We start from the raw sequence: 12,137 nt of genomic DNA, 5'->3' as shown, positions 1-12,137 counted from the left end.
TTGCATAGGGAATAAGCTTCCGAGGTTATACCTTATGGTCACCTAGTTTAAGTAGTTGTATGATAAGTAGTTTATATGCCTTAGGTAAATTACCAAAATGCCCTTTTCATACATAATTGGTAATTAAGCATATGTAACCTAAATTTTTGTCACATAACTGATTAGGTAACATATTTAAACATGTTTTGGCATATAATACTTGTCACAGGGCTAGTTAGACGTCTCGAACGCGCATTGCGCGCGCGACGCGTTAAAGTAGTGTAAGCTACCTTAATGGGTCGTAATGGGTCGAAGCACTTAGGATAGGTTTCATTTTAGTGTGTAGGCCTTCTTAGACCATATCATATGAGTTCCCACGCTCATTTGGTTCACGAGACCTCATCCTATCCAATCTTCCGATTTAGGTCTGGTTTATTTATGTAGTTATCAATATTAGGTGCCGTTTGATTCTGTGCTCCCTCTAGCTTGCTTGGTAGTTGTTCAAGACTCCTAAGCACTCTCAAGGGAGTACATAGTCCCCTCTTTTACTGTTTTCAAACTGTTTTGGGGTGAAGCATGTATACCTGTCTGTTATTTTCATGTTTTCAAAAGTATAATTGATTATACATATTTTACTTATCTTTTTATAATCTGGATGATTATTTATGATTTAAACTCTAATTTTTCAAAGATTATAAAATAAATGTTTGGAATGGTACTTATTTTATTCACCAGACCGGTTGGTAGTATGATATAGCGCTATAGGATTTGACACCCCATTCCTGTTGTCATGGAATGTCTGAAACCAATTTGTTGCTCCATCCAAATAGGGATTGCCTTTGTGGTATTTCTATAGTCTCAAAGGTATATTTTGATGCCCTAGGTCTGAATGAATTCTTAAATCACATTATCTATACTACTTTAATAAGCATATAGGAAGGACAAAAATGTCATTTGCCACTTTACAAGCATTTCAAGCACATTGTACAATTGCTCAATGCATGAATGATTTTGAATCTTTCAACACCCCTGAAGTAACTTGGGCTGGCTTTCAAAACCTTGAAATATCTTGGGCGGACTTTTCAAATTTCAAAAGCCCCAACTTTTCAAATCCCGAACAAAACCTACATCTCTCCCCTCCCCAAAATTCAAACCCACCTTTTCAGTAAACAACAATCTATTCTCTCAAACCCTAGCCTCCTCCACATCTCCAATATTCTCCATCCGGTCTCTTCCCCTGCACGCGAAGAACCAGAAACACACAGATTAGAAGAAACCCTAACTGAATCAATCATCCACGTTTGTTTCGTTACCATCACAGAGTCAATCATCCACGTTTCTATCTCAGATCTGCCGTTCAAGTAAGTTAAAATTTTCGAATTTTGTTGTTTAGGATTTGGTAGCCATTTCTGTCAAACTTGAACCCTAATCCCTATTGTCTTGTGTCTGCAGTTCATCTCTCATCCATCCACGTTCTAATTTCATAATGGATTAAAGCATCCATTTTAAAATCTCAGATTTCTGGTTTAATCTTCTAGTATGTTATGATTTTTGTTTCCCCTTTCTTGATTTTGAGAACTGTTAAATGACTGATGCTTTTTGCACTTGATTTTCAGAACTGTTAAATGACGGATGGTTTATGCAGGGAACTTTTGAAGTTAGGTTTTAATGTTTGGGCTAGGGTACGAAGTACCCAGAGCAGCACATATGGTGGCTGACGGTGTTCTACGAACAGCATGGGTGGGGTTCTGGCGAGTCGAACTTGACACAGCGATGGCTATGGATTCCGGCAATGGAAGATTTGGGGATTTAGGGTTCTGTTGTTTTTGCCATTCCGGGAGGACTTTATATCTTATTTTTGTTTGATTATGATTATTCATGTCTTAAATGTAGCTTAAGAAGTCATGTCTTAGATATACTAGCTGCCAAATATGCCTAAGAGAATAAAGTCCCAAAACTCTAATCTGGGTAGAGTTGTAGATCCAGTCACTAAGAACCAAGTTATCAAGGTAAGGTTTAAAATTCAAGTTCATCATATTTCTGATTTTCTATAAGGGTTTAAAGGTGATTGGAGGATTAAAAAGCATTTTGTGGTAATTATCCAACTCTGGCGAAAGCTAACATGAACAAAAGGGGATTCAAGAAAAAGTTTTGGGTAGTTGGTTGTTAACAGGAGATAAAAACTTTGTACCTTTCTACTTTTTCAGAAAATAGGAATTTTAGTTACAAAATTATGTCTTTACCAAGACTTAAGGTAATCACAAAATACTAAATCATTTTCAAAAATAAATCATATGTTTGATAGTTTATATTTTACTCTGAATCGTAGCCCTGCTGACAGGAAGCTATAAAGTTTTGGAAGATACAAAATGATGCATGTTTAACATGGAAATCAAATGCCAATTTCATCTTACGTTCAACTATCTTTTGTTCTCTTCTTCTATCTGTACCAACCATGTGTTCCTAAAATGTCTTTGGGGAAAAACAATGTGCATGGTAGTAGAAAGGGTAAAATTGGCTGGTTTGATAACATGCCAAACTCGTAAATTTTTTTATGCAGGTTGTGGGTTTGACTGACTGACCGACTGTAAACATTAAAAAAGCAATTTTCAAATACGTTTAATGGGTCAAATGTGATTACAAAAAGTATTTCAATTTAGGGATGAGCACGGTACCGGTACCAAAAAATGGAGAACGTGGGTACCGATACCCGGTACCAAATGCTCATCCCTATTCAATTCTGTAGGATTTTTTAAATATAAGGATTTGGGTTTGGACTACTTGCAATCTGCCTGATCCAATTGTTTTTAAGTTATATTTATATTACTTTATTCTACACAGAGATTAGCTACTAACATTATAACTCGAACTCACCCTTTCATTAGTAAAAGATTCTTAAAAGAAGTAACATGTTAGTTTTGTTCTTTGGAACCTGCTGAATAAGGGATTCTTACTGGTGGATTGGAGTTACCTTGGTCACATAATTAGGCTTGTCTATAATTACTAATTATTTATTTGTTTTCATGTTTTATAGACTTTTCTAATCTTGACTTATAATTGGGTGTGCTTGTAGCCGTTTCCAATCACTCATGGCGTTCTTTTCAACAAATATATAATGGTTAACATTCGTGACAGTAACGGGTGCAGGACAGGAAGTGCCATTGCATCACCCATGACGAGCTTATATACTTTTTTGGTCAGTTTTGGAGTACATGGTTGTATCTGAAATCTAATGGGTCTACTGGGTAAAAATGGAACATGTCAAATGGGTCGAACGGTCAGATGTGACCTGAAATATATTTTTATAATTATAGTTTTATATATTGATTAACTAAATAAATTAAGTGGGTTGAACAGGTCAAAAGTTACCTGCAGTTGATTCGCTACAAATGAATGTGGAAAGAAATGAAAAGAAACGCATGTCGGAAAGAAGACAGATGGAGCCAAGTATGAATTCATTCTAGAGGTGTTTTTCATTTTTTTAATGTAACTTATCATTGTATGTTGATAAAAATGTGCATGAGTTTGACTGTAAACTAATTTACAGGGCTTGCCATTTGGCTAAACATGCTTTTGATGAGGCAAAAAGCTGATCTAGACCCCTTTAATAACGATGCCCCTTTAAAGATCATCTTGATTGTGTTTAATAACGATGACCCTTTAAAGAAATTAACAACAATTTGATTATAGTTTTATACTTATAAACAACTTTAAAATTGTGTTAATAAATTAAAAAAGTTGTCACGAATAAATCAAGTCACAAAATAGTAGTACATTAATATTCAAACGAGTTGAAAAGAGAAATTAAACTCTCAAGTTAATGAGATGTATTAAATATCTAATGTTTTGATTGGTAAAAGCATCAACTGAACCACTTTTTTGGTTTGTCACTAATCTGGCTTGACAATTAAGCTTAGTTTAAATATGTCCAAACTTGTTTGTATAAATGTGGGCTCTAGATTAACTTGTTTCCAATCAAACCATTGGGTAATCTAAGCTTAATTTATGGGTAAATACATAGTATCTAGGGGTTAATGACGGATCGCGGGCTTGCTTTTTGAACTTTAACCAACAATTTCCTTTCATGGTTGATTGTGCACTCTCTTCAAAGATTACTATATAAGTTTCCGTCAAAAAAAAATATTTATAATATTTAAGAAGTTAAATATTAAACAAGTTAAAAATAATTAAAAGGACACCCTAAACCAAATAAAGTTCAAGTTAAAATAAATTCAAATGTAAGATAACTTTATATTAAAAAAGAAAGAGAAAGCTAAGTAGGATGAGGGGTTTGGGGTGAATGAGGGACATGCGGACGGTCGCAGGGTGTGTCGCCATCTCTACCCGCGACTAATCCAAAAATAAAAAAAGACCCATTTGTAAAAAAAGCCCATCGCACTCACGGTATATTTTCTCCCCTTCGAGTTGCATGTAGTTTAAAAACATTGAGATATGCATGAGTTATATTCATTGTGTAAATTTCAGGAAGTTGTTGCAATTAGAAGAACATTTACGTGAATGAAAGATTATCAGCTGGATGGAAACAAAGAAATGGTGGCACTAGGCTCCATGAACACTATTGGTTCTTTTACAAGTTGTTATGTGGCCCCAGGTATTGTTAACTCACTTCCAAATGGGTCATAGAAAGAGTTGATTATTATATAAGCTCGGCTTCCGATGATGAACATATTGTGTTTGCTTTGCAGGATCGTTAATAAGCAACATTCTATTCATGGAACTTCTGTATTGGTGCAAGTTTGTCTGAATTTTAACCTTTTGATATGTTTGTGAGTTGTACACGAAATGTTAAGAAAGACAAGTTTGGTTGAACGTTTTAGCATGTTAGGAAAAAACAATCCAAGGCGGATTTGTTTGATTAGTTTTGAGCTTATGGTTTTGCTGTTGTTGGTTTAGCGCAGTTCAGTTGTTTACATCCTTTTAAAACTCTTTAAATCCCCATGGCCGGTTTTGAAGTACCTTAGCCGAAAATTTAGATTTTAGTTATGACCCAACTGAACTGAACCTTCTCATGCACACCCTTACAATTACTAACAAGTGTTGTGTTTTCCGTTGCATCGCGAATTTGGTTTTGTTTATGCTCAAAACCGAACCGCCCCGTACATAGCCCGAACTCACCAACCTAGGTGATATATTTCCCGCCGCATCGCGCGGGTAAACGACTAGTTTTTGTATATTAAGTTATACTCCCAAAAGTATAGTTTGATATACTCTCATATGAGATATTGTACAAAACCAACATATATTTTGTTAATCATTAAAACATAGTTTGATATGTTATTTTCATAATCCAAAGCATAGTTTTAATATGTTATTTTCAAACCAAAAACATAATTCAATATGTTATTTATAAATCCAAAGTATACGTTTAATATACTACTGAAAATTATTATTTTTAACAACTAAAGTAAATTTAATATACTATTTGTTTTACAATTGGTTTTTATTGTTTAGATAACGGGACGGGTGTAATGTGATGAAAACATGGTAGATACGCCGCTGGTACTTCTTATATATAAGTGTTTTCATCGCATTACATACCGTGGCGTTATTTAGTACACTTGGGTTAACAGTTTTGGAACTGAAATATATTTTAATATACTACTTATTCGACTTTCTTAAAACCGAAGTATATTTTTATATATACTATAAATCTTTTTATCAAAATATTGTTTTTCAAACAATATATTTTTATACAAACTTATCCTATTTACTTATTTAATTTCCTATGTATTATTATTTTATATCATCTGATTTCTTATAAATGATTTTTAAAAGAAAACCTATTACAAGGATCATGACTACTTTTATTAAAACCTTTTTTTTAAACTTATAAGTCATGAATCCTAAATCAATAAAACCTATGTATCTCACAGGCATTTTTATGCTGACGTACCTATTTTTACACATGTTTCAGGTACTGTACTGCTCTGTGATGATTGATGATATATGCTACACTTAGGATGGACTCGTGCCTTAGCGACTTTAAAACTTGAAAGATAATAGTTGCACTTATTTGGTTGTATTAAAACAATGAGTTCATTTGTTCAATAAAACAAAATTATTTATTCCCTGGTTGTGAAACAATGATTCTGTTACAACACTCCCCAACGTTTCCGCCACATTTTGTTGTTTTACGTGGTCGGGTGTGACAATATGTATAACGTCAATGTGTAACCAAATGTCATGTACAAAACAATGTCTTTGAATAAACCATAGTTTAAATCAAAAGTTATGTTTTGCAAAGTCAATGCTTTATGGATACAAACATTTATGTGGATATCACTGCAAGAAATTTGGTTCTTTACCAACACATAGTATATGTGGGAAAAAACATATAATGCGTTGTTAGTTTTCTTTACCTACACATAAAATAAGTATAATGATGTGTAGGCTCATGACTGTGGATATAGGTCATTATCCACACATAAGTTATATGTAGGCATATAGCAAGCTGTACCTACACTTATATGTGTGGCTAAAGGCCATTTATATGTGTGGTTAAAAGTACAACAATTTGTTTAGAAGACATCTGATGTGGCAGCTGACGTGGCATCCGACGTGGAAGCTGACATGGAATATGACATGGCATCCAACGTGGCATCTGACGTGGCAGTTGACGTGGCATCCGACATGGCAGTTGACGTGGCATGAATATATGTGTGGGTAAAAGTAATCTTATGGGTAGGTAAATGTTGAAGATGTGTAGGTGTTGATCTTAATTTGTGTGGAAAAAAACGTTGATGTGTTGGTAAATATATTTTAAAGTGTAGACATTAACCACACTATATGTAGATAAAAATGTTCAATATGTACAAACAAAAAAAAAGGTTAATTTGCACGGTAACCCCGACCGCGGAGGGGATCTCCCCTCCCAGTTCACTACCCGACAAAGATCCCTGGCAGAAAATATCCTCTGGTGAGTGGGATCGAACCCGAGACCTCTCCAAATGAGGGTCCCCGAGAGACTTTAGCAAGGATGTTGGTGGCCACTTGAGCTAGCCCAAGTGGTTAATATGTACAAACAAATACCAAAGCATTATGGAAACATAGGTGAACAAATTAAGATTCTTAATTAAACTAATAAACATTAATCTAACAAACAACCAAATAAAAGTACTAGTTATAGAAATTTAAATACTAAAACAAACAAAACAAAACTAGAAGAGAGGTTAAAACATAATCATGGTATAACTTATGTCATTATACCATTAATATTCCCGTCCACCGGACGGGTACAGAACTAGAAAAGCGGGGTTGTTAGCAATTCCAACTAAATACTTGATTTTATCATCTGAAGGATGACTTCTGCCCTTTAATTGAATTTTCTTAACATCATATTGTCTTCCATCCAACCTATTCTTGCATATAGCGACATCTCCAAGTCCACCATGGCCTGCAAAAGGCATCAAAACATAGTAATGCTTTTATATGGTATATGGTGTTAAACTCATAAGTATATAAGCAAAATATGTATTTCAGCATATTGCATATATAGCATAATAAGCACTCACCAATAGGTTGAAGCTTGTGGTAGCCACACGTCTTTAGTTGATATGTAATTATATATCTTCCTCCTGCGGAGTTGACATATAGTAACATACTATTTAAACAGCCATATATGAAATATCATATGAATGGAATTTCTATAGCAGTCAAAAGAGAGAAATAACACGGATATATAATGACCATGAAATCATGCTCAAGTGAAACATGATGGATGAACAAAATGCAGAGTAAAAATAAACCCAACACGTGCGTAGGAATCTATTCCAGCCACCAGCAAAAGGAAGTATGAAAAGAAGTTTAAGCTCTAAAAACAACTTATCCATAAGATCAAATAACTTATCCATAATACCTACATAGGAGCAACAAGAAAGTTACCTTTTTATTTGTTGGGGTACGTCCCCAATAAAGCCGCACAATCTGCGTGCCAATCGTGGTGCCATTTAATGCAGTGCCTCTTCAGCATTATTTCTGCCAATATATGTTAGAAGGGCAACAAAACAGGTGGTCAACGATTTGATTTTTTAATGAACTAACGAAATTTCATAACAAAAGGTGTACCTGTTGGCAAATTGTACAAAGCCGCATCCTTTACCGATGGGTATTTTAACTGAAACTACACCGTACTCAGAGAAAGGCTGCTTAAGGTCCTCGTCACTAACTGTTGGGTCAACCCTCCCACGAAGATCTACAACCAATCAAATGTTAGCCACAAATACAGCAAAATTGTTAGAAAATATATATTCATTAACAGGAAGTGAACAACTGCTCTGAGGTTTCTTCAAACTCGTTGCACAACCTGCACATAATAAAACCCCGGTATATGTTTCTTTTCTACAGTTCCGCTAGCGTAGGCAACCGGTTTTTCTCCGCTCGCCACCCAAATATATTTATCTTTTTAGGGACCCATTTCACCCACTCAAAAGGATAATAGGGGACCCCTCCAACGCACAACAATTTCCTACACGAGCTGACTGAAAACGACCCAGATGCTTCAGGTTCCCAATCCCACTTATCCCTATTTCCATTCAACTGCAGACCCACCATCATTTCACTTAGAAAACCCAACTCTTGAATCTCTACATCATGTAGTGAACAACCTGGTCAATAGAAAAACATATTAATACCGACCATTTCAGACATGCAAACATCAAAATATGTATTTAAAATATTTGACCAGCCTTGACTTTATCTCATGGACAAAACCTGGTAGGAAAATCTTCTACGGGACAAAAGGGATAACTGTGCCTAGTGTTAGTAAACTGCAGTTTATGTGGCTGCCTTCTTTCGATCGTTTACCCACTGAATTGGTTTGCGAAGCACGTTCACTTCCCGCTAGATCGACAAAATTCTACAAAAAAACACATTCTTTTGTATTTTTTCATTTTAATGTCAATAATTTACATAACAAATTATTTAAATACTAAATATATAGTTTTATAGTAGCCTTCTATACCACAATGCCCAGTGATCATAGATATGTTATATATAGAACATCCATATCGATAAAGTTAAACGACCCTCAGAGACTTAATCATCCTCACTGGTGTCTTTGGAGTTCCCCAATAGGCTATTCTTTTGGTTTGCTTTTTGTTTGTTTTTTGTATCATAAGAATTTGTTGCTACATATTTTTGTTTGTTAGATTCAAGCAAGTAATTATTGAGTTAATTACATTTCTATTTGGAAATTATCTACTAAAAAGTATATGATATAATATTAGATATTCCAAGAAAAAATATATAATAATGGGACACTATTCAAGTAAAGTTTGAAGTGTACAAAGAAATAGGCCTCACCTCCAAATTCAAATTGCAGCATCCTTCTTTCTTGTTTACATTTTGGATGCGGATATTTCTACCGCCAAGTACCTGATAAGAAGACATAACACCATAATCATTATAACAAGCAAGAAAATGTATCGAGCATGAATCCAATGTACCTCACCATCCATTTCTGCCAAGGCTTTGCTGGCAGAATCTTTATAAATGAAATGCACAAATCCATATCCTTTTGATTTGCCACTCTTGTGATCACATATAACTTTTGCTACAAAGATGATGACATTAATATAACCTTTTGTTTGGAATTAGGATTAACTACTAGTCTATTAAGAAAGTAAAGTCGGCAAAATGAGCGGGTTGGGTGCGGGAAACAATTTTCAATTTTGTCAAACAATCAGTATGTGTATGTGAGATATGATGATGAAAGTAAAATACTTTTTAATAGTTCTATATTTTAACAAAGGTTATCTGCATTGATATACACTATTGGAAACTTAAAACACGCTTGACCCGATCCCTTCTTAGTTTTTTTTTTTTTTTTTTTTTTTTTTTGAAGTGTTTAGCGCGTTAGAGATGTAACATACCTTCAATAATTTCTCCATAATGCCCAAAAACCTCTTTCAACACAGGTTCATTTGTATCATAGGAAAGGCCTGTGCCCATACATATATTGTTACGAAAAAAAAAAAAAAAGGAAGACATGATAACAAGCATGATGTTCTGCAATATATCTAATAATCCCAAAGACCCAAACTCTTTTCCCAGATTTGTCATGCTTCCTAAAAACATATATTAAGACATGTTTCACTACTATAAACTTGGTTTTGGAAAGCGCGGGGCACTCTGAGATGTTTAGGTCCCAAAAGATGAGGCGCGGGGCAAGAGATAAGAGCTTCACGTACGTGAGGCATTGCTCTATGTACAAGCGGACTCGAATTTCTCCCATCTCCTTTATATATTAGTCTTCTTATCAAGTAAGCCGCCATTCATAACGTCTTCTGCCCGTATGCTTGTTTTCACAAACCAATGCTACTTGAAACACTGTTAAACAGTTTGATCAACAAATATTTTAACCCGAGGTCATGCAATTCTTCAAATATAATAATCATGATGTGCAAAGGCTTACAGTTTCATTCTTTCATGAGGTTAGTTCCCCAGGATTGTGTATCTCCACTGCTCCATCTTCATCACACACACGAATCCAACACCAAGACACGAATCACACACGAATCAAAAGCCGAATCCCCATCGGTACTAAACCACACACACGAATCCAACACCAACACCAAAACCCAATAATTCCTAAATGATTTCGCCACAATCTCCAAAACCCGAGAATTCCTAATCTCCTCCAACCAAAGGAAAAGAAATTTTATTTCAGCTTTTGAGATAGAATGAAGAATGGAAGTGAAGCATAATCAAAGCCCTTAAAATTTATGAAAGCTGATGAGGAGATTAGGATTAGGGTTATTGGATGAGGGATCCAAAAGAAGCTAAATGAGAGTTGGAGATGGTTTTGAGAGCGGGAGAGATCGAAAGGAAGAGAAGCACTGATTTGAATTTTGAAAATGAGTTTTCAAATGAAAAGATAGAATGATGTATGGGGATGTGGGGATGAGCGGAAAGTGAAAAAATTGGAACAACATTTGCCCGCCCAAAATTAGACAGCTAGTCCCTTTGAAGTTGAGTGCATAAAGAGTTGTACAATATGCTTTAAGGGCTTCTAAATGTTGAAAAAGTGGCAAATGGCCATTTCTGCCCTTCGGATATGCATTATATATATAGTATAGATAGTATAGATTAAGGAGGGGATATATGTAATATATACAGGTTAGTGCAATGTTTTAAAATCCGGTTTTTTAATCATACCGGATTAGGCACAAAAATGGTTTAACCGGTTGAACCGAGTTGTGTCGGGCGGTTCAAACGGGTTGACTAGTTAATTGTATTATTTAATAAATTACAACATTAAGTTAAAAAATAATCCAAAATTGGATTAAAATGGAAATCTGGAACGAACGACGGGGTGATGGAAGTCTTGAAAAAGTCACGAATGATGATGTAGTGATGAAGCGAGTTTTGAATTTTGATCGATGGAGATAAAATACTAAAAGTTATTAGGTTAAAGCTAAAAGTAAACATGGAGATGGGACGATAAAAAGTAAATCCTAACCCAAAAACAGACTTGAGACGGTACCAATATAACCGTTCAAACCGGTATACCGAGTTTTACTGGTGGTACAAAGTCTATGCCGTTTCTTCTATTTGTCGGGGTATTTCGGACCAGATTTTACATCGGAAAACGGTAATACCGGTATTACCGGCCGGTATTTACCAGCTTTTAAAACATTGGGTTAGGAAGGGAAAATATGTAATTGATTTTAAGGATTGGGTAGATATATAATAAGTGACTTTAATAAGGGGATATATGTAAATGACTCTATTTTTTATGTGTCCAATATCTACACATATTGTACATTTCTAAATATGTGTAGGCATTTTTTGCCACGTCATCTTAAAAAAGATTTAACTATTTATTTTATACGTATTCAATATCTACACATATTGTACATTTTTAATATGTATAGATATTTGTTTTGTCACATCATCTAAAAATATATATTTACTTACTTTATAGGTATGTAATATCTACATATATTATACATTTTTACTCATGTGTAGGTATTTAATTTGCCACCTCATTTTCAAAAATAAAAAAGTATATATTAACTTAGTTTATCTACATAATTTTTTTTAAATTCTTATGTGTCAGTAAGCATAATCATTTACCTACATATATATTAGTTTTTTTTACATATGTGTAGATAATTTAGCTACACATGACGAAAATT

General features: G+C 34.5%; 1 protein-coding gene and 2 long non-coding RNA genes across 15 annotated transcripts; 1 reads left to right on the top strand and 2 right to left on the bottom strand.

Moving 5' to 3' along the window:
• The first annotated feature begins 893 nt into the window (after window positions 1-893).
• Window positions 894-4,928, top strand: LOC110890566. 12 transcript variants are annotated; one of them, XR_004872439.1, is made up of 5 exons: window positions 894-1,340; window positions 1,432-3,175; window positions 3,337-3,426; window positions 4,465-4,591; window positions 4,686-4,928. It is a non-coding gene; the product is annotated as an uncharacterized LOC110890566 (long non-coding RNA). The 12 variants fall into 12 exon arrangements; XR_004872437.1 differs by having other exon boundaries at window positions 3,337-3,445; XR_004872436.1 differs by having other exon boundaries at window positions 1,432-3,256.
• Window positions 4,929-7,056: 2,128 nt separating this feature from the next.
• On the bottom strand, window positions 7,057-8,552 carry LOC110888464. Of its 2 annotated transcripts, XR_004872435.1 has the most exons (5): window positions 8,303-8,552; window positions 8,065-8,191; window positions 7,882-7,974; window positions 7,512-7,574; window positions 7,057-7,393 (listed from the first exon to the last, which is right to left on the bottom strand). It is a non-coding gene; the product is annotated as an uncharacterized LOC110888464 (long non-coding RNA). The 2 variants fall into 2 exon arrangements; XR_004872434.1 differs by having other exon boundaries at window positions 8,065-8,552.
• Window positions 8,553-8,755: 203 nt separating this feature from the next.
• On the bottom strand, window positions 8,756-10,832 carry LOC110892162 (glycine-rich RNA-binding protein 2, mitochondrial-like). The gene is made up of 4 exons (XM_035979737.1): window positions 10,412-10,832; window positions 9,870-10,326; window positions 9,444-9,550; window positions 8,756-9,372 (listed from the first exon to the last, which is right to left on the bottom strand). The coding sequence occupies exons 2-4, from the start codon at window positions 10,072-10,074 to the stop codon at window positions 9,262-9,264; spliced, it is 423 nt and encodes a 140-aa protein (XP_035835630.1). The 5' UTR covers window positions 10,075-10,326; window positions 10,412-10,832; the 3' UTR covers window positions 8,756-9,261.
• Between the last annotated feature and the right edge of the window lie 1,305 nt (window positions 10,833-12,137).

This window comes from Helianthus annuus, chromosome 11 (genome assembly GCF_002127325.2).
Source record: "Helianthus annuus cultivar XRQ/B chromosome 11, HanXRQr2.0-SUNRISE, whole genome shotgun sequence".
NCBI classification, from domain to species: domain Eukaryota; kingdom Viridiplantae; phylum Streptophyta; class Magnoliopsida; order Asterales; family Asteraceae; genus Helianthus; species Helianthus annuus.
This window is presented reverse-complemented; position numbering and strand designations above follow the sequence as displayed.